We start from the raw sequence: 27,933 nt of genomic DNA on the forward strand, positions 1-27,933 counted from the left end.
GCATTCGGCTCTTAGTCCGACATTCTAACCACTAGACCACACTGCTCATCACTGATCCACAGCAGAAAAGCTTGCACGTCTCTTAAGATGCTTTTGAAAACAGCAGCATCCCCCCTCCACTCCAATTCCCACCCACCAATGCACAATTGAACAATACTTTTATAAGGAGCAGGCAAATTGTCGCAAAATACTGCACAAGCGTTCAGTTTCCGCAGAATTCTTCATCAGGCAAGATGTTATAAAAAGGAGGGGTTGGTAGGAGAAACCACACACACACTCTCTTTAAAATTATGTTGGCTCTTCATGTGAAACTTTCCCCTTAAACTATTTAACTGGCTTTGCATAATGTTATTGAGTTCAGTGTAGTGGTACCTTGGTTCTCAAACGCCTTGTTTAACTTGGAACCCAAACACTGCAAACCTGGAAGTAACTGTTCCAGTTTGTGAACTTTTTTCGGAAGCCGAACATGCTCCGTTTGGAGTGTTACGCTTCCGATTTGAGTGTTACGCTAAGATCTGTCTGTTTTTGCTATTTATTTTGCATTTTTGTTTTTGTGGCTCTTTTTGTTTTGCTTTTGTGACTGTGTGGAACCCAGTTCAGCTACCGACTGATTGATTGTATGACTGCAGTACATTATTGCTTTCATTTTATGGATTTAGATAGTAAAATTCATGTTAAATTGCTGTTTTAAGGGTTGTTTTTAAAAGTCTGGAACGGATTAATCCATTTTGCGTTACTTTCTATGGGAAAATGCACCTTGGTTTTGGAACGGACTTCTGGAATGGATTAAGTTTGAGAACCAAGGTACCGCTGTACTGTGTTTGCAAGAGATCTCCCCCTGGTGGAATAAATCTGTATGCATCTCTCGGAATAATAGGTTTCTCTCTAGGAATGTGGACGGTTTTTAACAGAAGGCCTCTGCTTCTGTCCTTATTACTCCTTCTGATCTTAAATGGAACTGGTTTCTAACTGATATGCCCGGTGAAGAGGACTATCACCACAGTGGTGCAGAATTGGAGAGGTGCTGTTCTATTCGTCCACAGAGAGCAGCACAGACTGTGTGTTATACTCTTAATATTTTCTTACCAGGGTGGTTTTCTAGGTATAGCACTCTTTAGGCACATTCCCACAGGTTGTGAAGCTGGATGGAGTCATTGCCTCACATTTCTCTACTGGGTAATGTAGGTTTAATCCTCCACAGATTATTTCCAAGAACTCCTAGAAGCATGTATACAACGCCAACTTCCAGGGAGACTTCCTGTCCTTTTCAAAAGTGTAACAAGAGCTCTTCAGGATCAGGCCAAAGACCCCTTTTCTCACTGTAGCCAACTTCTTCAGGGAAGACTGCAAACAGAATTGTAACAGATTTTTTTTGTTTTTGTTTTTTTAGGAGGAGGGATTTTGGCAGGTATAGGTTTTGACATGCAAAGACAGAGGAAACATTTTTCCCTAGCTGAAAATGACTGAAAATTCATTTCCCACTCATTCAGGTATTATATGTATTCAGTGCTTTTTCCCCTAAAAAAATGTCATTTTCCTACTCTTATTGAAATACTGCCCCTCAATGAGGCCAAACTTAAGATTCACAAACTGTTTAGGGGTATGCGTACCCCTGCGTCCCCCCCAGAAAAAAGCACTGTATGTACTTGCGCATGGCCCTTCTTTGCATCGAATGATCCACAGAAACATTATCTGCATTAGAATTGGTATCCTTCTCTCCTTAGCTGGGCTCCTGTGACTTTAACGGCGAGAACGGCAGGCAGAAATTCAACAGGCAAAGCTTCCTCTTCGTTGCATCTTCATGCTGTGTGTTTGTGAAGGTCTGTGTACATGTCTTATTTATATTTGCATTGGGAGCAAATGACACAAAAAACTGTGGCAGGCCTGCTTTCTATTCAGTCTTTTTTAAACCTTGTTGTTGCTGCTTCTAGTACTGGTTTTCTTAAAAGTAAATTAGCCCAAGCTGAAACAACCCAGTGAGCTGCAGTGTGAGTAGGTGCTGCCACCTGCTGACCAAACTTGGTTATTGCACAGTACCCTTTGGGCTTAATACAATTAGATGAGGCTCTCAAATGTTTAAGGCATTCATGATGGCACTGGGGCAGATGTGCGTGATCTCACTTTTAATAAAGTGTGTGCCTGCAAAAGCTTCCAGGCAGGGTGGCTGGGACAGTGCGTGTCCCATAGCTTCCCACTGAAATCCTGTAATGTTTCTACAACAAATGTTCCAGGGTTTGTTTTTGGTTCTGCTTTTGTTCCATCACAGTGCAAGAGTACCCCCTGCCCCCATGGTAATCCTGGACAGTTAAGTCCAGTCAAAGGTGACTATGGGGTTGCGGCACTCATCTTGCTTTTAGGTCAAGGGAGCCGGCGTTTGTCCACAGACAGCTTTCCGGGCCATGTGACCAGCAGGAGTAAACCGCTTCTGGCGCATGGAGGACCGTGACGGAAATCAGAGTGCACGGAAACGCCGTTTACCTTCCCGCCGCAGCGGTACCTGTTTATCTACTTGCACTGGTGTGCTTTCGAACTGCTAGGTTGGCAGGAGCTGGGACAGAGCAACGGGAGCTCACCCCGTCACGGGGATTCAAACCGCCAACCTTCCGATCGGCAAGACCAAGAGCCTAAGTGGTTTAGACCACAGCGCCATATAATGCAGCAACATTGGTGGAGCGTTGCAGGACAACAAATAAAGTGGCATGGTTTGTGGAGAATCCAGTGTGGAGTGGAAACACCCCCCTCCCCCCAAAAAAGCACTATTATTGCATCTATGATATGTTGCCAACCACAAACACACTCACCAACAAACACACACCTCAAGTCTGGAGAGATTCTTACTTCCCTGTATGTCCCTCAAGCTCTGAACTCACCATCACTCTTGCATGAGGGTTTGCGTTTGCACTGTGGGTTAAGCCACAGAGCCTAGGACTTGCTGATCAGAAGGTCGGCGGTTCGAATCCCGGTGACGGGGTGAGCTCCCGTTGCTCGGTCCCTGCTCCTGCCAACCTAGCAGTTCGAAAGCACGCCAAAGTGCAAGTAGATAAATAGGTACCGCTCCAGCAGGAAGGTAAACGGCATTTCCGTGCACTGCTCTGGTTCACCAGAAGCGGCTTAGTCATGCTGGCCACATGACCCGGAAGCTGTACGCCGGCTCCCTTGACCAGTAAAGTGAGATGAGCACCGCAACCCCAGAGTCGGTCACGACTGGACCTAATGGTCAGGGGTCCCTTTACCTTTACCTAGAGCAGAATCGTGTGTGTGGACTGGGGCACTAATCCAGCAGTAGAAAAGACACAAGGCAACTTCGCCACCTCCTCAGCCCATGCACATTCAGACTTTATTAGAACAAAGCAGTCTCTTTGTGGGTGTCATGGACTGGTTTGGTGCAGAGGAACGGTGGGAAGAACCAGCTGGGGAACCAGCAAGGAAGGAAGGCTCAGAGTACAGGGAGTGGGACGAAGATTACTGGTCAGAGGGCAGGTGTCAGAAGCTGAAGAGGTAACAGGTCTTAGTGAGCTGGGAGAGTCTATGGCAGAGAGAAGTTCAGAATCAGAGGCAGAAGCTGAAGTAGGACGGAGGCCAAGAGGCAGAGAAGAGTCCGGCTGGTGAAGAGCCACAAGTGTCTCCCCCTCCTGCTGCGACCAGCTCCCCTCCCTGCTGGCCTCCCAGAACCAGGAGAGGCGTGATAAGAATGGAGGAGCGGTTGGCTTCACACAGGCGCAGTCTCCGATTACTTGGGGGAGAAAACCCTGGAGAGGAGGGAACTTAAGGCAGCTGTGGGGAGATGGGGACTTTCAATCTTGGCAACTGATCCATGGGGCAAGACCTAGCAGGGATGAGCTGCTGCGTTCATTAGGCCTGACACTCCGCCAAGTCTGTGCAGGTCGTAACTCTTTATTGCTAATAAAGAGTTAACTCCAACTTGAACAGTGTGATTTACTGACGGCTCCCTCCTGACAGTGGGGCTCCTTCTTCCCAAATCAGTATGGACTGATGGAGCAGTGGGGGCGGGGAGCATCTTTTCCTCCACAAACATAGTGTGGATCTATGAGGATCCTCTCCTAGAGGGCATTGAGCGTAGCCAGTTGCTGGTAAGAGAAAGCCTCCATCGGCCTCAGGAACACTCCCCTAAAACTTCTCACACACCCTCTCCAAGTGCCCTGTGCCCCCTTGACAGTAACATGCACAAGATGAGCAAACATGTCGCCAGTGGAGGCTGGTCCATTACAAGGGCACTGCCCAACCAACCTGGTTCTGCCCTCATCCAGCTTCCACCTGCCTGCCTGCTTGCATACATCCAGTCCAGGAGGTGGCGCTAGCTCTCAGCCACCGTTAACAGCCACATTCACTAGGAAGTGACCCATCTATGAAAACAACACATAGGTGGCACACACACACACCCTGCGTGGTCCAGAACTGAACTGGAGCATCCAAACACAGTCAGCTCAATATGTTTTGCCGCCTGAGGCAAAGGACAAGATTGCATCTTCCTCCCATTCCATGTAAAGAAATTGACCAGGTTGGGGATAAGACAGTGTGCTGCCCCAACCTGAGGGCAGCAAACATGCTTCTTGGGGGGTGGGTGCACAGCAGGTTGAGCGGCATATACGCCGCTCTGTTTCCCTGGCCTCCAGCATCTGCCTCCTGAATTGACTGACTCACATTGTCAAATGGTAGGGCCGGCCCTGCAACGACATAAGGGGGCCTAGAGGCCTCCTTTCACAGTGATATAAAAGGAGGAATTTCAAGAACCGAGGCCCCGAAGAACAGCATAATTTCCTTGTCAACACAGACCACAAATGTGTGCGCGCGCGCACACACACACACACACGTACATGCATGCACAGAGAGAGAAAGATTGGTGCTGACATTTGGTAGTGCTGCGTTTATTAGCTGCGCCCTCCCGGGCTGAGTCTGCAAACAGCTTCGCAGAGGGCTGTGTTGTCATGCTAGCCTCCGTAATGGATACTGGATCTACGTGCAGTATTCCAGCTATGCGCCACATGCGTAAATATGATAGCGAACATGGGCCGCCAGCATGGCCCATGCAGGGATTGCTTCTCGGAAACGCTCCCTCTTTCAGAGCAAAGGTTACAAAGCAATAAAGCTGTCGCAGAAATATGTCACTGGTCGTCCCGCACCAACGAACAGCAGATTGTGTCTTCTCCTATGCTCCTACTATATAGGTCACACTGATTTCCCTTCCAAGAGTGATATAAATATCTTACTTGCAGCGCTAAATAGTAGTTTCCTAACCAGCATTTCCGTACGAGCGAGCAGAAACATTCCCTGCTTGGAAAACTTTGACTACGCAACGTTCTGTCTCATGACAGAACTGTAAAACTGTTAATTCTAACCTGGGCATTCAGCAACCGAGTGTCAGGTCCGAAATACATCCGGACAGATCTCAGAATCGCATGGTTTTAGAACTGGTGGAGCTTGATGCTTGTTTCACTGTTTAAGCCTTTCAGTGGCTGAGATTTGGGTTGCACTCTGCTGAAGAATTTCACCTGTCCTGGGGACCACAAACCTGCCCATGTTTTCATCTAAAAGGAAAGCTGAGGCGGTCATCTTCATCACAGGCCATTCTTAAAACTGACTAGAGAATGCCCGCACTAAAACAGAGACACAATCCTCTGCCTAGTTACCCAGAAGTAAACCCCACTGAGTTCAACGCGACCGACTCTCAAGAAAGTTATGCTTGAGATTGCAACTGCAAGAACGAAACAAGAAGATTTCTAAAAACAGAACACGTTAGGATGTTTTCTTGCATCACCTGGTTTTTCAGCCTACGGGCTCTCGTAGCAGCAACGCCACGAGAAAGCGTTTATCGAGTGCTCAAATCCCGAAAGGGAAGCTACCCTCTAGGATGCGAGCTTGGTCACTTGGGTTGGTGACTGATTTATCACTGCACACGCACGCAGAGGGAGTGGCAGCTAGGAACACGGTAAAAGCGTGGAAAGGTCCTTTGGCACGGGGTCAGCTCTTAAAGTTTCACGTCCCCCAGCCGGGCTGTGGAATCCGCCTCTGGTCTGTGCTTTCCAGCTGCACAGCCACTTCTTCTCAGCTGAGCAATCTCCACTGTTCAGGACCCCCTTGCTTAGGAAAGCGCAGTCTCCGTCTCCTTCCACTTCAAAACTGCAAAGGGAGAGGAAACAGACACGTAAACAATACAGCAGTTTGCCTGCAAAATTTCAGATGTGCTTTCCCAACCGATAGGCCCAAAGCAACATGCACTATTAATTTACTTATATATAGCTCAGTTGGTAGAGCGTGAGACTCTGAATCTCATGGTTGTGTGTTTGAGACCCATATTGGGCAAAACATCCCTGCCTTGCTTGCTTTGTGCTGCACTCAAAGCTGTTGCTTGCGGCTTCCCTGGAGACCCGATGGAGAAGTAAGATCTGCTAAGAGCAGGGGTCAGCAACCTTTTTCAGCCGTGGGCCGGTCCACCGTCCCTCAGACCATGTGGGGGGACGGACAATATTTTTTGGGGGGAAATGAATGAATTCCTATGCCCCACAAATAACCCAGAGATGCATCTTAAGTAAAAGGACACATTCTGCTCATGTAAAAACACACTGATTCCTGGACTGTCCTTGGGGCCGGATTGAAAAGGTGTTTGGGCCGCATCTGGCCCCTGGGCCTTAGGTTGCCTACCCCTGGCTAAGAGTGTTAATGCTGTGAACCCCTCCAACATGTGCTCAGGCTGTGTGTATGTGTCAATAAAACCATATTAGGTAAAAAGGTAAAGGACCCCTGGATTGTTAAATCCAGTCAAAGGCGACTATGGGGTTGTGACACTCATCTCACTTTTCAGGCCGAGGGAGCCGGCATTTGACCACAGACAGCTTTCCAGGTCATGTGGCCGGCATGACTAAATTGCTTCTGGTGCACCAGAACACTGTGACGGAAACCAGAGCGCACGGAAACGCTGTTTCCCTTCCCGCCTCAGCGGTACCTATTTATCTACTTGCACTGGCGTGCTTTTGAACTGCTAGGTTGGCAGGAGCTGGGACAGAGCAACGGGAGTGGGGATTCGAACCGCCGACGTTCTGATCGGCAAGCCCAAGAGGCTCAGTGGTTTAGACCACATATATCCTAGACTGACATCACAGCTCCCACTGACCTCTGTTCTAAGAAAACAAAACCCTGGGTAAGTCCTGGAGCCATTGGTGCCTCTTGCCATTCAGAGACTGGGGCGAGCACAACAAGCTAGATGATGGGGTATTATTATTATTATTATTATTATTAGTTTTACTATTATTATTAAGCTAAACAACAACTACACAACCCACTATGAATGCCTCCAGCCTGTTACTACTTTGCAGGAAGGATTCAAGCACTCACCAGATATTAGGTTTCTGGAGATCATGTGCATTGAATGTCAACCTAGCACAGCAAATCCATTACGGGGAAAAACACCCCTCGCTTTCTGCGGTTAGGAAATGCGCTGAAAAGCATGGGGCGAACAAACGATGAAAGGGAAGACATGTAAACATCCTGCAAGGAGATCAGGATGAACGCTCTCTGTGGTACAACTGGACCATAAACAAACCAGAACAGCTGATCAATCAAGACTAGCCATAGTCTAACCACTAAGTAAGCTTTGAGCAAGCAAATCAGGATGTATGCTGACTGGACAGATTTTGTGAAGGAGCCTGTAAACTGTCAAAGTATTTCAACACCAGAGCAAATGACACCGAAACAACACAAGAACGGCACCAAGCGCAATTCCCAATGATGTCTAGAAAACGGTTGTTGAGAACAAGAGTCTTTAGCGGATGGTGCAATGGATATACAGTGGGGACTAAGCTAAGCTCCCCAAGGGTGTCATTTCATAGAATTACAGAATTGTAGAGTCGGAAGGGACCCCAAGGGCCATCTAGTCCAACCCGCTGAAATGCAGGAATGTCAGCAGTTGCCCAGTTGCGGGTGCTCAGGCATGAAGAACTCACAGGTTGTTGAAATCCGTCCCATCGGTCCATTTCCAGCTTCCTCCTGATTCTCTGAAGAGGCCAACCCAGTGGTCAAAGGGGCCTTTGTCTTGCATGGCGACTTTCTGGTTCCGAAAGAGAGAGAATGTGGGGTTCAGTATGTTTCAGGGCTGGATTTTGTACATATAGGATAGCCAAGGGACCTGACTTTAAAATAACTTGTTTGTTTCTAAGTGCTGGGCCAGCTACCAAATTTATGCATATTATGCGTTTATATGAAAACCAGAGCAGAGTTGAGAGATTAATAGCTAGGTTTCATCTCAGGAGCACTGGGCACCAAGCTCACATATTTGTTTGTTTGTTGGACTGATAAAAATGCTTCAGTGCCATGATTTCATACTATCAAAGTGGTATAGGAGTGTCTGTGCATGTGTGCCTACACACACATGATAAAAAAAAACCTCATAAAGATAAAAATCATAGATTACTGCGTTTGGTGACATAGAGAAGTTTTCAGCCAATGATGCGTGGGAATGTTCAGAGAGGCAGGAGATATATTGTTTATTAATATCCTTATATTAATATTATCCTTATTAATATTGTTTATATAATATACTTAGCAGAGTTTCACATTCCCCTTTTAACGCACAGCAGCTAGCTGGTTGCAGGCTTGTTTAAGCCTCTCAATATCATACAATTCAGTATTGAATTGTATATTCCTGGTAAGTCCCCTTTGTATCCCTCCTAAACGAATAAACATGTCACAATCTTGTGTGAAGTACTAAAAGAAGTTTACTCACATCATCATCAGTTCACAGTTGGATCCCTGAAGGCAGACTTAGCTACAAAGTATATACATGTGGAACTATCTCATATGGGGATAGTCCCAGCGTCTTCTGTTGGCTGGAAGTCAACAGAGCATCCTTAGCTAGAAAGCTGCTCCAATGATGGAGGAAGTAAAAAAGAGAGTCGGAGAGAGAGAGGGTGCTGCGTGCCCTGTCCTTTTGTTCCCTGGACAGGTAAGGTCACGCCCACCTCTAGTCACATGCAAAGGAAGTATGTCCCAGCCCAGGAGGAAACAGGAAGTTCCGACTGGCTGGACCAAACATTCCCTCGCATGTCCACTCTAGGAAAACAAGGAATGTTGCACTTGACTGCTACTTATGTATCACATCCCACTTGTTGAAACATCAAAACTGAAGACACATCTTCCAGTTTGGATACAGCAATGCAGGAACTGCTGTCATGATGCCTTCCAAACATTGCTGGACTTCAACTCCCATCAGTTCCAGCCAGTGGGAGTTGTAATCAGACAACCCCTGAAGCGAACCACATTGGCTACCGCTGCATATTAACAGGACGCATGCTCTGAAAAGAAGCCTTAAAAAAAGTATAAAGCATGCGATCTCAGCAGGCCCCTTCTCTTACCAGTTTTCCCACGTCCCCAACCACAGCCAGGGAGGCACCGAGCGAGGAACAGTGGCGCTGGCCGGCATCCCAGGACCCTTCCAGTTGCAAGACGTGATAGCAGCTCCCTTGGTTCACAATCCAGCCAGATGGGCAACAAGGGGCTGGTAGCTCAGCTTTAGCCTCTGAGGACGAGAACCAGCATTGTTTTGTTTGTTATTGAAATATACTCAGAGTCGCAAAGTGATTTCATGCTCTTTATTCAGCTCATAGTGGTGAGGAGGAATGAATGAAAGTCCCCTCAAAGTATCTGCTTTATATACATTATTTACACAATGGGCTGCACATGATTGGCTAATTCTGGAATTCTACTGTAAGCCAATCAGGTTGTGGATTCACTTATATCTGGAGCATGATTGGGTGGTTCCTGCCAACCAATCATACTGCTGCATTGTTCTAGGACCAATCAGACTGCTGCATTCTGAATCCTATTGTTCTAGGACCAATCAGACTGCTGCAATTTGGATCCTATTGTTCTAGGACCAATCAGACTGCTGCAGTTTGGATCCTATTCAGCTCAGTACATAACAGTTATAGAAACCCGTCCGCTTCCCGAGGGACTCAGAGGGCATGGCAGGGCACACAAAGATTCCCCACCTCCCGCAATGCAACTGGCCAGTTGTCATGTAACTCCACCCCTCACGGTACTCGCTCCCACCTGTTGCTATTCTACCTGATCATTATATAAATGCATTATATGACTGTCCTGAACCGCAGTCCGAAAGGTGGGATCCTGGCAGCAGTAGGGTGCAGGGATACCAAAGAAGGATGTCCACAACACCAGAGTGATCAGCTCTAGTGCTTTATTAAAGAAAGGCACATAATTACCTCACACTGGTGCAAGGTGAGGATATATATAGCAAGAGTAATTAAAAAAAATTGTTATTTAGGAGATCTGAATTTAATTCTAAATTATATACCAGAAACGTGGGAGATTACAAGGGGTAAAAAAAAATGGATGTACCGTGCTATATTAGAAGCAAAAAAAACTTGTTCTGATGAATGGGAAGAGCTGCAAAAAGATCCCATTGAGCACATAGATGGACAATATGGACAGACTAGTTACATACGAATGAATTGCATATCGACGCAAATTAAGAATGGATAAATATGAAGAAATCTGGAAGGATTATTTAAGAGATAAGGCGGAAAGTGGTGGGAAGTAGGGGGAGGAGAGGTGGGGAAATATTGTTAAAAAGGTGTAGTTATAGTATATCAGTACTCAAATCTGAATTGTTAAATTGTGTTATTGTGTTATTGTGGTTTTTGTTGTATGTGGTTTTTGTGGTTGCTGTCTGTATTGAAAAAATGATTAAATAAATTTTTTAAAAAGAAAAGAAAGGTGCATAATTACAGCAAATCAGCCTGCTTTACAGACGCAGGATGGGCACCGCAGCAAGGAGATGGCATGTCTGCACCCAAGCAAACATTCATACATTCTGTATACATAAAGCAGCACACGTCACTCTGGCCAGGGCTTCCCTTCATTTCACCTGCTGTCAGGCTTCGGGGAAATGGCTTCCTCCCTCCCTTTGGCCGTGGATAAGCAGAACAAAGCGAAAATAGTCTCTTACCAGTTAAAGAGATGTTTAATGTTCATAGAGAAAAACAAAGATTCCATTCTCAGAGGAAAGATGCCCCCAATTAAGGTTTTCACCCACTTCCCTCTTAGCCACCCCCATCACTTCCTCATCTGGCAACCTGATCTTGCAACCATTTGGCCTTCTGCATAGCTACCTTATCTGCTCTCCTTGACCTTAGATTGAGTGCTGGGACACTTTCCAGCAAAAGGGAGTCTGTTAATTCTCTCTCTCCCTGTTCTTCTTCTCCTAGCTCTTCCCCACTCAGTTCTGCCCAGCTGTTGTCTTCCGAACTATGCCCCTCTGCAAACCACTGCTCCAAATCTATACTGCTCCACTGCTCCTGGGCAGCTTCAGGATCCTGGTCAGGAAAAGGAAGAGGGGGAGGCTCACACCATTCCTCCTCAGAGCAGGACTCCTCAGCCTGGTCTCTGACATCTGCCCAGGTGAGGTCATAGGTGGCAAATACCCAAATCTTACAGATAGCTCCCCTTTTCTGGGCTTTTCAGCGCCCAGCACCCCAGTCCCGCAGATAAGGGTAACATCAAAGCAAGCCAACTAGCTTATAGTGAAGCAAGCGAATATAATCATTTATGAGCTTGTTGCTGCAACAACTACCAATCTTTTGACGGTACCCGGCTGATTCCTACTCACTTGTGAAAACGAAGATGGTTGTCACCAAGCCCACAATCTGGATGATGAACAGTATCAGGAGGATCCATGTTATGGAATTTTGGACCCTGGAGTTTGATGGCGTGTCTGTGAAGAAAGGGAACACACTCTGCTTATTTATTTAGGGGTTTGGGTTTGTTTGTTTGCTTGCTTGCTTTTGCTGCGTGCCTGAATTTCTGCTCCGTATATGCTCCCAAGGTGATGTATGACTAAAGCAACAACAAACACAGATTCTAAACCAATACGACTTTAAAAATACAATAAAATCAATATAATACCAAAACCCCGGGAACCCCACCACCAGGCAGAGTATAAGACAGCCATGCCACATAAATCCAATCGTAATAAGCGCTAAAACAATCTCGTGAGCCCCATATCCAATTGCCATAGCAGCAGAGTCAATAATAAAATATCAAGCTGTTCAATGCCATGATTGATGGTTAAAACTATCACAATATTATATTGCTTAAGAGGCCTGCGGAGAATAATCTTATTTCACTGATTTCTCTCTTTTTTGGGGGGGAAATTATACAAAACAACAACAACAACACAGAGTTTTTGCTGTTAGGAAAGCAATGGGACAATGCAATGAAAAGTGTGGAACGAGCGAAGATGTGTAAATATCCCGCAAGCAAATCAGGATTGCTCATTGTTGAGATATGTGGCTCTTACATTCTTAGCAAAGCCTTTTTACCTTCTTCCTTGTTTTCCTCCAAGTTGAAGTCAACCTGCGGCTCAATCAGCATGAGCTTATCTGCGCTGTCCTTCTCATTCCCACCAAGGACCTCTCCTTTGAAGGGTAAACACAAACCAACAATGATTTCTGACCATATCTTCCACAGCCGTTGGAAACATTTTGTCCAGATATGTACAGTGGTACCTCAGGTTACATACGCTTCAGGTTACAGACTCCGCTAACCCAGAAATATTACCTCGGGTTAAGAACTTTGCTTCAGGATGAGAACAGAAAATGTGCACAGCACAGCACAGCAGCAGCAGGAGGCCCCATTAGCTAAAGTGGTGCTTCAGGTTAAGAACAGTTTCAGGTTAAGAACAGACCTCCAGAACGAATTGAGTTCTTAACCCGAGGTATCACGGTATTCATATCCAGAAACATTTTATCTGGATACGTATTTTCTTATGTATCCAGGTTTCACTGGTAAGCAGTGAGATCAGGTACGGGGCAACGTTTAAACTTTTGGTGGTGACTGAGAGAGCTTGGAGACTGTGCTTTGCAACTAATACTGCTTTTGTATCTGCTCACCCTGTCTGTTGGGGAACAAAAAAATGCTCACACTGATCCAGCTAGGGACCATATGCCAGAAAGGAGGTTTTTTCTGTGCATGGAACCTAAGCTGGCTATCGGACTCCATGCCCAAACAGATGTCACATGCAAGATTTCCTATTCTGATCCAACCAGTGGCGTAGCATTGGAGGCCACAGGGGCGGTTGACCCAGGCACAAAATTATTAGGGGTGCGAAATTTCAACACCCAGTACTGCCTCAGTACAGCTGCTTGCTTCCATTGCTGGGCTCTGTTGAAAACAGCTTCTCCATGCGAACCAGGAAGTGACCTCTCCAGACATTGGAACTACTCTTATTTTCTTATCTCTGCAGCAGCGGTCTCCTGGGTGATGCCGATGCCGCTAGGCAGTTGAATGTGCATGCGTGCTCTGTCTGCTTCCCTTCCTCACACCCCTCTACATGGCCCCGGGCACCGGCAACCCATGCTATACCACTGGATCCAACACTCAGGGATACACAAGTATAGTTCACTTTCAAAAGGCATGAAACCATAGGGGGATGTATTCAGTATCCTCTCCTCCCTCTCCACCCCCAATAAGTTGATTAGTGCAATGGCTCCCAGTGTTTCCCCGCATCGGCCACTTGAAAATTGCTGAGGGTCTTAGTGGCTCACATCAACCTGTTGCAGCAATTGCAATGCACTGTGCTAGGTACTAGATTCACTATTTAATTGCATCGAGATTAAGCTTCTTAATAGTGTAGTGGCACCCTCCCTGTGGAACGCCCTCCCACCAGATGTCAAAGAGAACAACAACTACCAGACTTTTAGAAGACATCTGAAGGCAGCCCTGTTTAGGGAAGCTTTTCATGTTTGATGTATTACAGTATTTTAATATTTTTTGGGAAGCCACCCAGAGTGGCTGGGGAAGCCCAGCCAGATGGGTGGGTATAAATAAATTATTATTATTATTATTATTATTATTATTATTATTATTATCTTAATTCTAGGTGTCCTGCTCACCTTCTGGGTGGTCTGCCAGGTTCTAAGAACGATGGAGCTACTGTACCCCACTGTTCTTCACAGACATGCCACAGAACCCCCTAAATTAAACTCAGTGGTCCGTGGGCCATAGTTTGGGAATCCCTGGATTAGTGCAATTTTTCTTTCTTATTTTTTTGGGGTGGAGAGCACCACCATAATTATACTATACTTAGCATTTTACTACATAGGAAAAACTACCACATTCATGCATATTTATGTTCTAAATCAGGCATAGGCAAACTCGGCCCTCCAGATGTTTTGGGACTACAACTCCCATGATCCCTAGCTAACAGGCCCAGTGGTCAGGGATGATGGGAACTGTAGTCTCAAAACATCTGGAGGGCCGAGTTTCCCTATGCCTGTTCTAAATCCAATGCATGGTTTCCGTTTATCTTTAAAATGTTCTCTTTCTTGTCTGCCTTCACTCGCTCTAATCAATTCCGGAAGCCTGTACATTGCTGCTACCTTCCAGATTTTTGTGAGCTATTCTTTCACTGTCGACTTATTTTTCCCGTTTTTGTGCTGCAAGCCTTTGAAGAGCTATGCACGCAGAGTTGAATCCCCACCTCCACCTCAAAAGATACCAGTTCTGCAAAGCTGCCCTGGTATATCTCCCTCCCCTTGGCAGGACATGGAACCATTAAACGGCGTGAGGATAAACCTGTGGTTTTACTTCCAGACATTTATCTAATAATTCCCATAACGTTTGCTTCAGGATATCACAAGCCATGCACTTATCATCACAAAATGCTCCATTTCTTTACCGTTTCCTTTGATGCAAGTTGCTGTGTTTGAGTATCCTATAATGCCAGAATCGGAAGGCTTTGATCTTGGAAAACTGTCCTCCCATCTGGGAATCACAGTGTGTGAGGAATGATCCCAGGATTTTCTGCAGACTGAACAGAGTGGGGCTTGATCCTCAACACAGAAAAGATTTAATATTTCCTTGTGTATCTCACAGATACTCTGAGCTGACTGTTTTGTTTCATCCACTGTGGTCAGCCGGGTGGCCTCTTCCATTTTCCCAAGAGGTTCGTAAGAGCCTGCCTTATTTCTCAGAAAGGTTTCCCTGCACCCGGGGCAGGTGACTTTCTCCTTTAGTTCATCCACCCAGGATCGGTTGGAGCACGACTGGCAAAAGCTGTGCCCGCAGGGTTGCATGGCTGGGCCTTGGCAAGGCTTCAAGCAGATCGAACAAACCCTTTCCCCACTGGGACATATCAGAGAGTGCGCATCCATCACTCTGGCTAGAAAGAAGAGAAGAAGAAAATTCTTACATGTCTAGTAAGGAGCATAACTGTAAACTGGTTGTGTTGCAGCATGAGTAGCCAAGATGTTTTTGGACTACAGCTTGCATTAAGGTCAAGGGCCCCTGGACAGTTAAGTCCAGTCAAAGGCGACTATGGGGTTGTGGCGCTCATCTCGCTTTCAGGCTGAGGGAGCCGGCGTTTGTTCACAGGCAGCTTTCCGGATCATGTGGCCAGCATGCCTAAACTTCTGACACAACAGAACACCGTGACGCAAACCAGAGCACCCGGAAATGCCATTTACCTTCCCGCCACAGTGGTACCTATTTATCTACTTGCACTGGCGTGCTTTCGAACTGCTAGGTTGGCAGGAGCTGGGACAGAGCAACGGGAGCTCACTCCATAATGGGGATTCGAACCACCGACTTTCCAATCGGCAAGCCCAAGAGGCTCAGTGGTTTAGACCACAGCGCCACCCGCGTCCAGCTTGCATTAGCCACAGCAGTACCTATTTATCTACCTGCACTGGTGTGCTTTCGAACTGCTAGGTTGGCAGAAGCTGGGACAGAGCAACGGGACCTCACTCAATAATGCAGATTCGAACCACCGACTTTCTGATCAGCAAGCCCAAGAGGCTCGGTGGTTTAGACCACAGTGCCAGCCGCGTCCAGCTTGCATTAGCCGCAGCCAGAATGACCAATGGACAAGGAATCTGGAAGGTACCACTCTGGCTGCTCCTGCGTCAAGAGCCTTTTCAGTCGAGGGTGAGCAGTAGGAACAGAAACTGGTCAGTTCAAGCTTTGGTGGAAGAGGAGTTCAGGGGAGAGAACCTGCAGTTTTCAGGTGTGGGAACCACAGCTCTGGGGTAGATCACTTGCTTTGCAAATTCAATCTTCGCCTTACGTTAAAAGAGATCTGAGAGCAAGTGAAGTGAAAGATTTCTACTAGAGACCCACAACACTAGGCTAGATGGAGAAATCTCTGGCCTGGTATACGGCAGGTTGGGTTCTTAAGTCCCAACCCATTTACATAAACACCCCAAAGCGTCCCCATCACAGATACTCACATAGAGAGCAGAAATGACCCAGTTATACTATACTAGTCCAACTCCCTGCAATGCAGGAATCTCAGCTAAAGCATCCCTCACAGACGGCCACCCAACCTCTGCTTAAAAACCTCCAGGGAAGGAGAACCCACAACCTCCTAAGGGAGACCGCTCCACTGTTACTTTTAGCTGTCCTTCACACACCAAGCCTTTACAAATTCTTGGTGACGTACCTGGAATGTCACCGCCTCGAGTTCCTCTCAAACCAGTTGGGGGGGGGGGGAGTTGAGCTCCTGGCTGAATCCTAGTTTTCCACCCTAACCTCAGGCCTCTTTCTCAGGGGCAAGGAGATTTGGTCAGTTCTGACAGCTCCCAAGGAAACCTGCAACTAACTGAAAGGGGAGCTCAGCTTGGCACTGGACCTGGGAGGGAGCTTGGGGCGTAAGGTGGGTCATCCTGCCTAGCTGAGCAGGCTAAATCGGGCCCAGCTTGGTTTTGCCAAGGCCAGCAGACATTAAATAACAGAGGGATGTCAACACGAAGGAGGCCGAGGGGTTTTTTGGAGCGACAGGCACAAGTGCGACCCACAGTGACCCATGTGGAAGGAGGGAACATTTTAAGGGAACCATTTCAAACCCTGGGCAGTAAACAGGTCATGTCCGCCAGCTCCAAAGGTTCTGAAATTACAAACCTGAACCCCTGAGTCAGTACGCAAGAGGGCTCCTCGAAATAACGGTAGTATGAAAACCGGAATGCATTTTTATTCACCGCCGTTCTGGTTCCTGGGTCAAACGAGGACTTGGGTCTTTTGGCATGTATGCGTGCTCCAGTTCCCTTCTGGGCAGTTGGGGCCTCCAGACTGTGACAGATATTTGGCATTCGAGCACTTATGCCTTGCGTTTCATGAAACTGCAAGCGTAATTCCCTCTGCCGAAGAAGAGGGAATGCTGAATTGCAGAATAATCTCCCTTGCAGAAGAGAGCTTAAGTTTCTTGCAGAATTTGGCCGATTTGCAGAACTATCCAAAGTTGTTTGCTGGTATTTGACACACACACTCTGGATTTCGAAGGTCCACAAAATCATTTTGCTGCTGCCAGTATTCGCTCAGTGACCTGGCTCGTATGTCACGGTAAACTAAACTGTAGCTTATTGGCACTACACAAACATAACAGGCCTATAGCTTCTACTTCCCTGGTCTATTTTACTCCTGCACTGTGCTGAGCTCGGCTTAATGTGTTGACCAAAGATGGGATCATGGTTAATCTCTCCTCACCAGCCACGAGCTGTAGCCAGTTTTATTCATGGCCACTGTTGCAACAGTTATGAACTAATAAAGGCAAGACTTACAACGGTTTCATACATTAAAACTTGGGGGCTTCAGAGGAAGAATCTAACCACTGCAGTTAAAGGTTATGTGTTTATTTAAAGGTGTTTTCGCCCTGCTCACTGGTCGAAGAGCTTCCAAGAGCAGCTAGCATAAGAGGGCCAGTTGAAAAGTTGCAGCACAAAAGGAAAAAGAACCAGGGAGGGAAGAGGAAAGTAAGCAAGCTCTGGCACCGGTTCTTACAAGTAATCACATTCTTAATAATGATGGGATGGAGAATTCGGCAAGAGGGGGAACTAAATGGAGCCACTCTCTCAGAACAGCCAAGAGAGAAGCCTTGCTTTGGCCTGATGGAAAGACTGCTGTCAAGTTAAAATAAAAAAAATCCTTCCAGTAGCACCTTAAAGACCAACTAAGTTAGTTCTTGGTATGAGCTTTCGTGTGCATGCACACTTCTTCAGATACACTGAAACAGAAGTTGCCAGATCCTTCTATATAGTGAGAAGGTGGGGAGGGGTATTACTCAGAAGGGTGGTGGGAATGGGTGATTGGCAGATAGCTGAATGAGCCTGTTGACGACTCTTAACAACTGCAATAGGTCTTACAGGAAAAGGCAAGGGGTGAGAAGGTGAAAAATGTCTTAGTCATGTATAATGAGATAAGAATCCAATGTCTCTGTTCAGACCAGGTTTCTCCATGGTTTTAAGTTTGGTAATGAGTTGCAATTCAGCAGCTTCTCTTTCCAGTCTATTTCTGAAATTCCTTTGTAGTAAAACAGCTACTTTGAGATCTTGTATAGAATGTCCTGGGAGATTGAAGTGTTCTCCTACTGGTTTCTCTGTTTTGTGATTCTTGATGTCTGATTTATGTCCGTTTATTCTTTGGCGTAAGGTTTGGCCTGTTTGTCCAATATAGAGAGCTGAAGGACACTGTTGGCATTTGATGGCATACACAATGTTAGACGATGAGCAATTAAATAGTCCCGAGATGGTATGTGTGATGTTGTTGGGGCCAGTAATGGTGTTGTCCGGGTGTATGTGGCAGCAAAGTTGGCATCTGGGTTTATTGCAGGCTCTGGTGCCAGTGTCCGTGTTAAGTCTGGTTGTAGTATTATTGTGGGTTAGGAGTTGTTTAAGATTGGGTGGCTGTCTGTAGGCAATGAAAGGTCTTCCTCCCAGAGCTTGAGAAAGAGAACCGTCATTGTCCAGGAGAGGTTGTAGGTCTCTGATGATGCGTTGTACTGTTTTAACTTGGGAGCTGTATGTGATGACTAGAGGTGTACTGGCCCCAACAACATCACACATACCATCTCGGGACTATTTAATTGCTCATCGTCTAACATTGTGTATGCCATCAAATGCCAACAGTGTCCTTCAGCTCTCTATATTGGACAAACAGGCCAAACCTTACGCCAAAGAATAAACGGACATAAATCAGACATCAAGAATCACAAAACAGAGAAACCAGTAGGAGAACACTTCAATCTCCCAGGACATTCTATACAAGATCTCAAAGTAGCTGTTTTACTACAAAGGAATTTCAGAAATAGACTGGAAAGAGAAGCTGCTGAATTGCAACTCATTACCAAACTTAAAACCATGGAGAAACCTGGTCTGAACAGAGACATTGGATTCTTATCTCATTATACATGACTAAGACATTTTTCACCTTCTCACCCCTTGCCTTTTCCTGTAAGACCTATTGCAGTCGTTAAGAGTCGTCAACAGGCTCATTCAGCTATCTGCCAATCACCCATTCCCACCACCCTTCTGAGTAATACCCCTCCCCACCTTCTCACTATATAGAAGGATCTGGCAACTTCTGTTTCAGTGTATCTGAAGAAGTGTGCATGCACACGAAAGCTCATACCAAGAACTAACTTAGTTGGTCTTTAAGGTGCTACTGGAAGGAATTTTTTTATTTTGACTATGGCAGACCAACACGGCTACCTATCTGTGCTGTCAAGTTAGTCCAGGCTTTCCCAAACTTGGGTCTCCAGATGTTGTTAGACTACAACTCCCATCATCCCTAGCTGGTGTGAACAGTGGTCAGGGGTGATGGGCGTTGTAGTTCAACAATATCCGAAGACTCAAGATAGAGAAAGGCTGGGTTAGTCAGCACTGGGTTAGTGTGGAAGGTTCTAGAAAGACTACTGCTAACAGTTACAGATAGGTAGCCGTGTTGGTCTGCCATAGTCAAAATAAAAAAAATCCTTCCAGTAGCACCTTTAAGACCAACTAAGTTAGTTCTTGGTATGAGCTTTCGTGTGCAAGCACACTTCTTCAGATGCAGGTATCTGAAGAAGTGTGCTTGCACACGAAAGCTCATACCAAGAACTAACTTAGTTGGTCTTAAAGGTGCTACTGGAAGGATTATTTTTATACTGCTAACAGGGTTGGCTTATCTCACACAACACAGGCTCGTAGATCACAGCTTGATTATTATCTACACTTATTTTAAAATATGAGCTCTCATTATTTCCAACAGCTTCTGTTTACCACAAAAATTCCTGAGGCAATATGGGATGCAACCTCTTTTTTCTTTTTTTTTCATGCCCTGGCTCATGTACTCCTAGGAAAGAAGGTAAGCAGGCAAATTATTTTTCTGGCATGGTGATAAATTACAACAGAGTCCCTGTAAGCATGCCTTATTTCTCAATGGGCAAAACGAGGCTTTAGCTTTTGTTGTTGTTAAAAAAAGGGAGAAATATTAATTTCCATTTTTAACAAATATTTTAAAAACTGAAGTTTTGCACAAGATTTTTTAAAGTTGCCAAGGAGTGAAGAGATCTTGTGAAATACCTCTCTCTCTCTCTCTCTCTCTCTCTCTCTCTCTCTCTGTCTCTTTAAATATCCTGAGGTATGTATTGTTATTCTCTGAGAAGTAATCACTATGAGGATTTTTTTTTAAACTATCAATCGTTATAGAAATGAAATAATTAAAATCCCCTCCCCCCCACACACATTATCCACCCTGCCTGCCTGCCTTCTTCTTCTTTGGCGATCACTCGTAGCCGAGTAAGATTGTCTTCCATAAACATGGTTTTAACAATGAGTCCGTAAGTGACTGTGGAGGCCAATTCTGGATCCACACATCCTTCCACAGTGGGGACATAGGTTTCCAGGCAGGAATTGATCACGATGTGGATTTGCCAAGCATGCCTTCCTCCTAGCACGTTTCTCCCTTGCGTCCTGAGTTCGAGTGTCTTCAAAGCCCATGACACCTTTGGTAAAGGCTGTTCTCCAACTGGAGCGCTCGCAGGCCAGTTTTTCCCAGGTGTCAGTGTTTATACTACATTTTTTTAGATTTGCCTTGAGAGAGTCTTTAAATCTCTTTTGTTGGCCACCAGCATTATGCTTTCGATTTTTAAGTTCGGCATAGAGTAGTTGCTTTGGAAAATGATCGTCAGGCATCCGCCCAACATGACCAGTCCAACGAAGTTGATGTTGAAGAATCATTGCTTCGGCACTGGTGATCTTTGCTTCTTCTAGCCTGCTCCTCGCCCCCAGCCTGGGCACAATTTCGCTGTTGCTGCTGCTTCTTCATCCATGTTTTCAAAAGAGGGCACCCTTCACCCCTGCCAAGAGGGTGATGGCGAGAGTTGGGTGTGCCCTGCTTTTGAGGTGCGCTCAGTCCCAGCGGGGTGTGAGCAGCAGGAGGGTGCAAACTGGTGACATGCTCCCTTTTTTAGAGGGAGGGGAAGACTTCTGTGCAGGGAAGAAACCGAAAACAAACAGCTCGCCATTGCTGCAACAGAGGAAGCTTCCTAGCCCTTAGCCCAGGAATCCGCCTTCTCGGTCAAGATCCCTGGGGCAGGAAGAATTGGCGCAAAGCACAACTTGCTCATCCATGCTTCCGCTTGTCGCATGCCTAGGAATCATGGGTCTGTCGCAAGAAAATAGGGGTTCGTCATAGATGATCACTACTAAGCAGGGGCAATTAAAATAAGATCTGTTACAGTATTTGATTATTGATGTAAACCCCCAAAATGTATTTTCTATAGTTAGGTTTTTACCTCTATCTTCAGTACCTTTCATTTCATTGCTATGGCTAGTGGTTGATGCAAATAAAGATTCTTCTGATTCTGATTCTACTAAGCTCCTTTTTTGCATGTAAAAAAAATAAAAGGACTTTCAACCTGCGCAACAGCGCCCCCTGCAGGAGTCAGCAAAAGGCCAGGAGGCATCTGCCAAACCGGAAACATTTCATTTTAGGGCTCTCGCTTCGTATTTGCAAGTGAAAAAAACACAAAGTTGAACTTCAAGTAAAACCAGAAAGCAATGCCTGACCGATGGTCGGGCTACTTGCAGATGACACAACCGTGATTGGGCTCATCTCTGAAAGGGAGGGTGAAACGGATTATAGAGATGAGGTGGAGCGGCTGACAGAGTGGTGCAGAGCTAACAACTTGCTCATAAATACAAGGAAGACAAAGGAGCTTGTGGTGGACTTCAGGAGACAGAAGAGCAACGTCCAGCCACTTTTGATTGATGGGGTCTGTGTGGAGAGGGTAACAATGTTCAGATTTTTGGGCATTGAATTACAAGAGGATCTGTCCTGGAGTGTCAACACAAGGGGGCTTGTGAAGAAGGCGCAGCAGAGACTGTACTTTTTGAGAATACTAAGGAAAAACCATCTTCCGCAGAAACTGCTGCTTGCCTTCTACCACTGTGCCATTGAGAGCGTGCTCACTTATGGCTTATGTGTGTGGTACGGAAGCTGTACTACCCAGGACAGGATGGGGTTGTGCAGGGTTGTTAAGGCAGCAGAGAGCATTGTTGGCTGCCCACTCTCCACCTTAGAGCAGATTTATGCCACAAGGTGCCATAGGAAGGCACTGGACATAGTAAAAGATCCATCGCATCCTGGTCACTGTCTCTTCGAGCTCTTGCCGTCGGGACGGAGATACAGGACGATGAAGACAAGAACGAGCCGTCTTAAGAACAGCTTCTTCTCCAGAGCGATCTCGGCCCTGAATGGGAAGCCCGGACTTTGAAAGTCATCTAATCTCCCTTGCTGTATTATACTGTATTGATTAATTAGTGTTTTTATGGAGCAGTCAAGTAATTTCGTTGTCCCCGAAGGGGGCAATGACAATAAAGATATTATTATTATTATTACTGCGGTCACGTAGACAAGAGATCCTTGGTAAACAGGGTCTCTTCCCATAGCTGTCAACCGTTACTTATTTGGCGGGAAACTCCCTTATCCCAGTGCCGTTTCCCGCTGCTGTCCCTTATTGATGATGTCCCTTAAATTTCCCAGGTTTCATGCTCGCCCGGCTCGGGAGGGAAGCAGCGGCTCGGGGTCCTCCGCCTTGAGAGAGTGAGAGAGCGCACGCGCACGAGCTGCCGCATCTCTGTCTCTCTCTTTTCCCCCTCAGGGGCGCGTCGTGAGGAGACGGGTGGCGGCAGGCGGGCAGGCAGCCCCTCTCTTGCAAGACTTCCACCGCGCTGCCAGGGGAAGCCAGAGGCAGCAGCAGCGGCGGCGGCGGCTGAGGAGGCAGCCTGAGGGAGGAGGAAGAGGAGGGGCTGGGGAGGGACGCAGAAGGGTGGTGCTTCAGTGACCGCCGCGACGCCGCAACCGCCTCATGCTGGGCTTATGGGTGTCGTGAGTCTCTCTCTCTCGGGCGGGGAAGGGCCGATGGAACTCCTCGCCCCAGGACGACGGCAGCCCCAACGTTCTGCTTAGCATACCCTCCAACCAGTGCAGCATCTTAATGTAGTGATTTCCCCCTCTGCATCCCTTTCATAACTCTATTTTTATAAATCATTTGTCCATCCGTAGTTCAAATTTTTACTGCAAGTTTTCTGTCAATCCTACCAATGTATGTAACTCTTTACAATAGCTTTTCGAATAAATTATAAACTTTCCCCATTCTTTATTAAAGAGGTCCTCTTCCTGGTTTCTAATTCTGCCTATAAGCTTTGCCATCTCGACGTCGTTCATCAGTTTTGTCTGCCCCTCTTCTTTGGTGGGAGTTGTAGACCCTTAGGATCATGTAGTCCAACCCCCTGCAAAACAGAGTCAGTCGCAGCCAAAGCAGCATGGCTCCATCAGTGCTGGATTTCTGCATAAACTAAGCCCAAATCCCCTATTTTGGCTGCTGATCCCTTATTTTTGAGGCTGCTGGTCTCTTATTTTCAAATCTGTAAATTGACAGCTATGTCTCCTCCCCAAGAGCTGTCGGTGATCGGGCTCTGTGTCTCAATGCCCAAGGAAAAGGGTTTTGTGGTTTTTTTAATGTAGCAATAGAGGAGAATTGTGCAAGTACAAGCCCATGGAGCAGCTTGGGAGAGGAGACAGGTCCGAGTAGCCGTGCGTAATAAAGGCGCCTGAATATGAATGGCAGAGTCAGTAATTCACAAAGCATCATGATTGACAGGTTGGAAAATAAGTTGAAAAACGTGTATTCCACGCATAATAATAATAATAATAATAATAATAATAATTTATTATTTATACCCCGCCCATCTGGCTGGGCTTCCCCGGCCACTCTGGGCGGCTTCCAAAAGAATATTAAAATACTATAATACATCAAACATTAAAAGCTTCCCGAAACATGTCCTAGTTTAACTGGGCAAAAGCTTCCCGAAGCATGTCCTAGTTTAACTGGGCAACAGCTAAAATGTGTATGTACCAAAGGATGGGTGTGTCAGGGGAATCCAGTTTAAAGGATGCAGAAATTTCTGACTGTAAGAGCTGTTCAACAGTATCCGTCCGGGGGTTGTGGGTTCTCCTTCTTAAAGCAGATCTTGCATGGCCATCTGTCATCGATGCTTTAGTTGAGATTCCGGCCTTGCAGGGGGTTGGACTAGATGACCCTTGGGGTCCCTTCCAACTCTAAGATTCCAAGTACGCTCTGGCATTTTGATGGTGATGTCATGTGGACGGTGCAAATGGGTTTCAGCCATGAGCAGCACTGACTCTGCAGTAAACTTGTGTTTGGAAGCACCCAGGAACTTGCACCCTTGAAAGTTATTTTTCAAAGCCCAAATATAGGGATAGACCAAATGGCCTCAAAGGAACGTGGACTCAAAAAGTATTTATATACAGTGGTACCTCAGGTTAAGTACTTAATTGGTTCCAGAAGTCCATTCTTAACCTGAAGCGGACTTTCCCATTGAAAGTACAGTGGTACCTCAGGTTAAGAACTTAATTCGTTCCGGAGGTCCGTTCTTAACCTGAAACTGTTCTTAACCTGAGGTACCACTTTAGCTAATGGGGCCTCCCGCTGCCGTCGCATGATTTCTGTTCCGATCCTGAAGCAAAGTTCTTAACCTAAGGTACTATTTCTGGGTTAGCGGAGTCTGTAACCTGAAGCGTATGTAACCCAAGGTGCCACTGTAATGGACAGTGGATTGATGTTGGGGCTTGGCTCCCGGCATTCGCAGAGGCCTCCAAGAGCTCCATAGGCCCCACGGATGTCCGGGCTTGGCTCCAGGCAGCGGCGAGGCCTCTGAGAGCTCAGAAAACTTACTTCCGGGTTACAATCGTTCATAACCCAAAAAAATGTAACTTGAAGCGTTCGTAACCTGAGGTACCACTGTACAGTCTTTATCATGGGAAAAGTTATTGAAAGAAGATTTAAAATTTACAGCATGCTATACGTTGAAAGAAAATTATATGAAAATGATGTACCGCTGGTATCTGTTACACCTAGTATATCAGCAAGAATGTATAGAAGTGCTTCAAATACGTGTTGGAAATGTAAAAAGAAAGAAGCTACCATTTATCATATGTGGTGGACATGTGGGGTGGTAAAAGCGTTCTGGGAAATGATATATAATGAACTGAAAAAAATGTTTAAGTCAAGCTTGCAAAAATATATCACCTGCCTGATAATAAATGTTGGAAATGTAAAGAAACTGAAGGAACATTCTTTCACCTCTGGTGGACTTGCCCTAGGGTCAAGGCTTTCTGGGAAATGATCTATAATGAGCTGAAGAAGGTATTTAAGTATACCTTTCCTAAGAAACCAGAGGCCTTCCTTCTGGGCATTGTTGGCCAGAGGGTGTTAAAGAAGGACCGAACTTTTTTTATGTATGCAACAACAGCAGCAAGAATACTCATAGCAAAACATTGGAAAACCCAAGATTTGCCCACGCTGGAAGAATGGCAGACGCAACTGATAAACTACATGGAACTAGCAGAAATGACTGGCAGAATCCGAGACCTAGGAGAAGAAGCAGTGGAAGAGGACTGGAAGAAGTTTAAGGACTATTTACAAAAACATTGTAAATTATATGAGTGTTAAGAAGGATGCAGGACTGAAAACAATATGGCACTAGCAATCTAGCTGAAAGAAACATGAGAATAAGTGAGATTTGAGAAAAAGATAAACTTTGGATTAATATTATGTCTAATATTAAGTATTTAAGTTTTTGATAAAAATATTTAAAGTCAGAGACATAATATTTGAAAATTACAAAATAAGCGTTGAAACAAGGTGATAAATTGCTGTTTAAAATTTTATAATTGGGAACGCAGGAACGGGAGATGCGAGGAAGTCCAAAAAGTGAAGAAAATATGGTTATTAAGTATTTGATTTTGTTGTATGTTTTTTTTACTATGTGTTAATCTTTTTACTTTTTTGTGTCTTTCTTTGTTTATTGTGTTTTGGTGATGGTTTTATATGTGTTTGGTGATTATAATGTTTAAAATCTTTAATAAATATCTTATTAAAAAAAAATGAAAAAAATGTTTAAGATGACTTTTGTTAAAAAACCAGCAGCTTTTTTTATTAGGAATTATAGGTAGGGAATTACCAAAAGAGAAGAAAACACTGTTTATGCACACAACGACAGCAGCAAGGATGCTTTTAGCCCAGAGATGGAAAGAAGACAAAGTCCCGACCAGAGAAGAATGGCAGACCAAGTTGATGAACTATGCCGAAATGGCAAAATGGCAGGGACGATCAAAAAACAGGAAGACCAAATTTTTATTAAGGACTGGAATAATTTTATAACATATCTTAGAGACCAATGTAAACAGGAATACAGTGGGCGCTCGGGTTGTGAACGTGATCCGTGCGGGATGCGCGTTCGCAACCCGCAGCGTTCACAACCCACGTCTGCGCATGCGCAGGTTGCAATTCGGTGTTTCTGCGCATGTGCAAAGCGCAATTTAGCACTTCTGCACATGCGCGACCACAAAAAACTGGATGTAGCCCGTTCTGGTACTTCCTGGTGTTGGCAGTCCGCAACCTGAAAAAACGCAACCTGAAGCGGCTGTAACCCGAGGTACAATAACACTTGTAAAGTAACATGAACTTTGGACACTATGGATATATACCGGTAATAGATATAGTACAGTAAGAGATGCAGGAATAAAATTTAGAAATGGAACTGAGGGAGGGACGTCCGAAGTTTCGAGAGAAGCTTTTGTTTTTTTATTTCGTTTTCCTCTGGAATTGTTGTTTGTTGGGTATAATCATTATGTAAAACTAAATTTAAAAATTTGCAAAACAAACAAACAAACAAAAAGCATTTACACACTACACTGCACACATGAGTAACGTGTTTTCCGTCAATGCTAAGAAGGAGCAGACAACAGAAGATGGGCAGAGACCCTGGGGACCTGCTGCCAGTCAGTGTTGGAAATTCTGGGCTAGATCATAGAATCCTAGAATTGCAGAGTTTGAAGGAACCCTGAGGATCATCTAGTCCAACCCCTATGCAGTGCAGGAATTTGCAGCTGTCCCATACGGGGATCAAACCTGCAACCTTGGCATTATCAGCACTAGGCAAAGGTAAAGGGACCCCTGACCATTAGGTCCAGTCATGGCCGACTCTGGGGTTGCGGCGCTCATCTCGCTTTACTGGCTGAGGGAGCCAGCGTACAGCTTCCGAGTCATGTGGCCAGCATGACTAAGCCGCTTCTGGTGAACCAGAGCAGTGCACGGAAACGCCGTTTACCTTCCCGCTGGAGTGGTACCTATTTATCTACTTGCACTTTGACGTGCTTGTGAACTGCTAGGTTGGCAGGAGCAGGGACCGAGCAACGGGAGCTCACCCCGTCGCGGGGATTCAAACTGCCAACCTTCTGATCGGCAAGTCCTAGGCTCTGTGGTTTAACCCACAGCGCCACCCTTATCAGCACTACGCTTCCTATATTCCTAAAGGTACCAGTCTAAGCAAAAACATAAACAAATATAAGGTTGTCTCACCAGGCTCTCACTGTCAAAACTGTTGGGATAATCAGACCTAAGAGAGGAGGCAGATGTTCAGTGGCTGGAGGTCTGAGTTGCCTCGTCTTGGGAGGTATTTGAAAAGCCTTCCTTCGTAGTGTTCGGGTTCTTGCCACGGGGCATAGACCCTTTCAGTCCAAGATAACAGAAACATGGATGGGTCATGTGATGTTTATCACTTCGGA

At 45.8% G+C, this 27,933-nt stretch overlaps 1 protein-coding gene across 3 annotated transcripts; it reads right to left on the minus strand.

The window, feature by feature from the left end:
• Positions 1-4,870: 4,870 nt before the first annotated feature.
• LOC308469928 (uncharacterized protein) lies at positions 4,871-27,919 on the minus strand. Of its 3 annotated transcripts, none has more exons than XM_080993044.1 (7): positions 27,728-27,919; positions 14,708-15,190; positions 12,351-12,446; positions 11,639-11,743; positions 9,366-9,529; positions 7,959-8,062; positions 4,871-6,138 (listed from the first exon to the last, which is right to left on the minus strand). In XM_080993044.1, the coding sequence occupies exons 2-7, from the start codon at positions 15,180-15,182 to the stop codon at positions 5,937-5,939; spliced, it is 1,146 nt and encodes a 381-aa protein (XP_080849170.1). In that variant the 5' UTR covers positions 15,183-15,190; positions 27,728-27,919; the 3' UTR covers positions 4,871-5,936. The 3 variants fall into 3 exon arrangements, with proteins under 3 accessions (XP_080849170.1, XP_080849168.1, XP_080849169.1); XM_080993042.1 differs by lacking the exon at positions 27,728-27,919 and adding an exon at positions 16,469-16,740; XM_080993043.1 differs by lacking the exon at positions 27,728-27,919 and adding an exon at positions 16,257-16,414.
• Between the last annotated feature and the right edge of the window lie 14 nt (positions 27,920-27,933).

Source organism: Podarcis pityusensis (genome assembly GCF_964106645.2).
Source record: "Podarcis pityusensis genome assembly, chromosome: 2".
NCBI classification, from domain to species: domain Eukaryota; kingdom Metazoa; phylum Chordata; class Lepidosauria; order Squamata; family Lacertidae; genus Podarcis; species Podarcis pityusensis.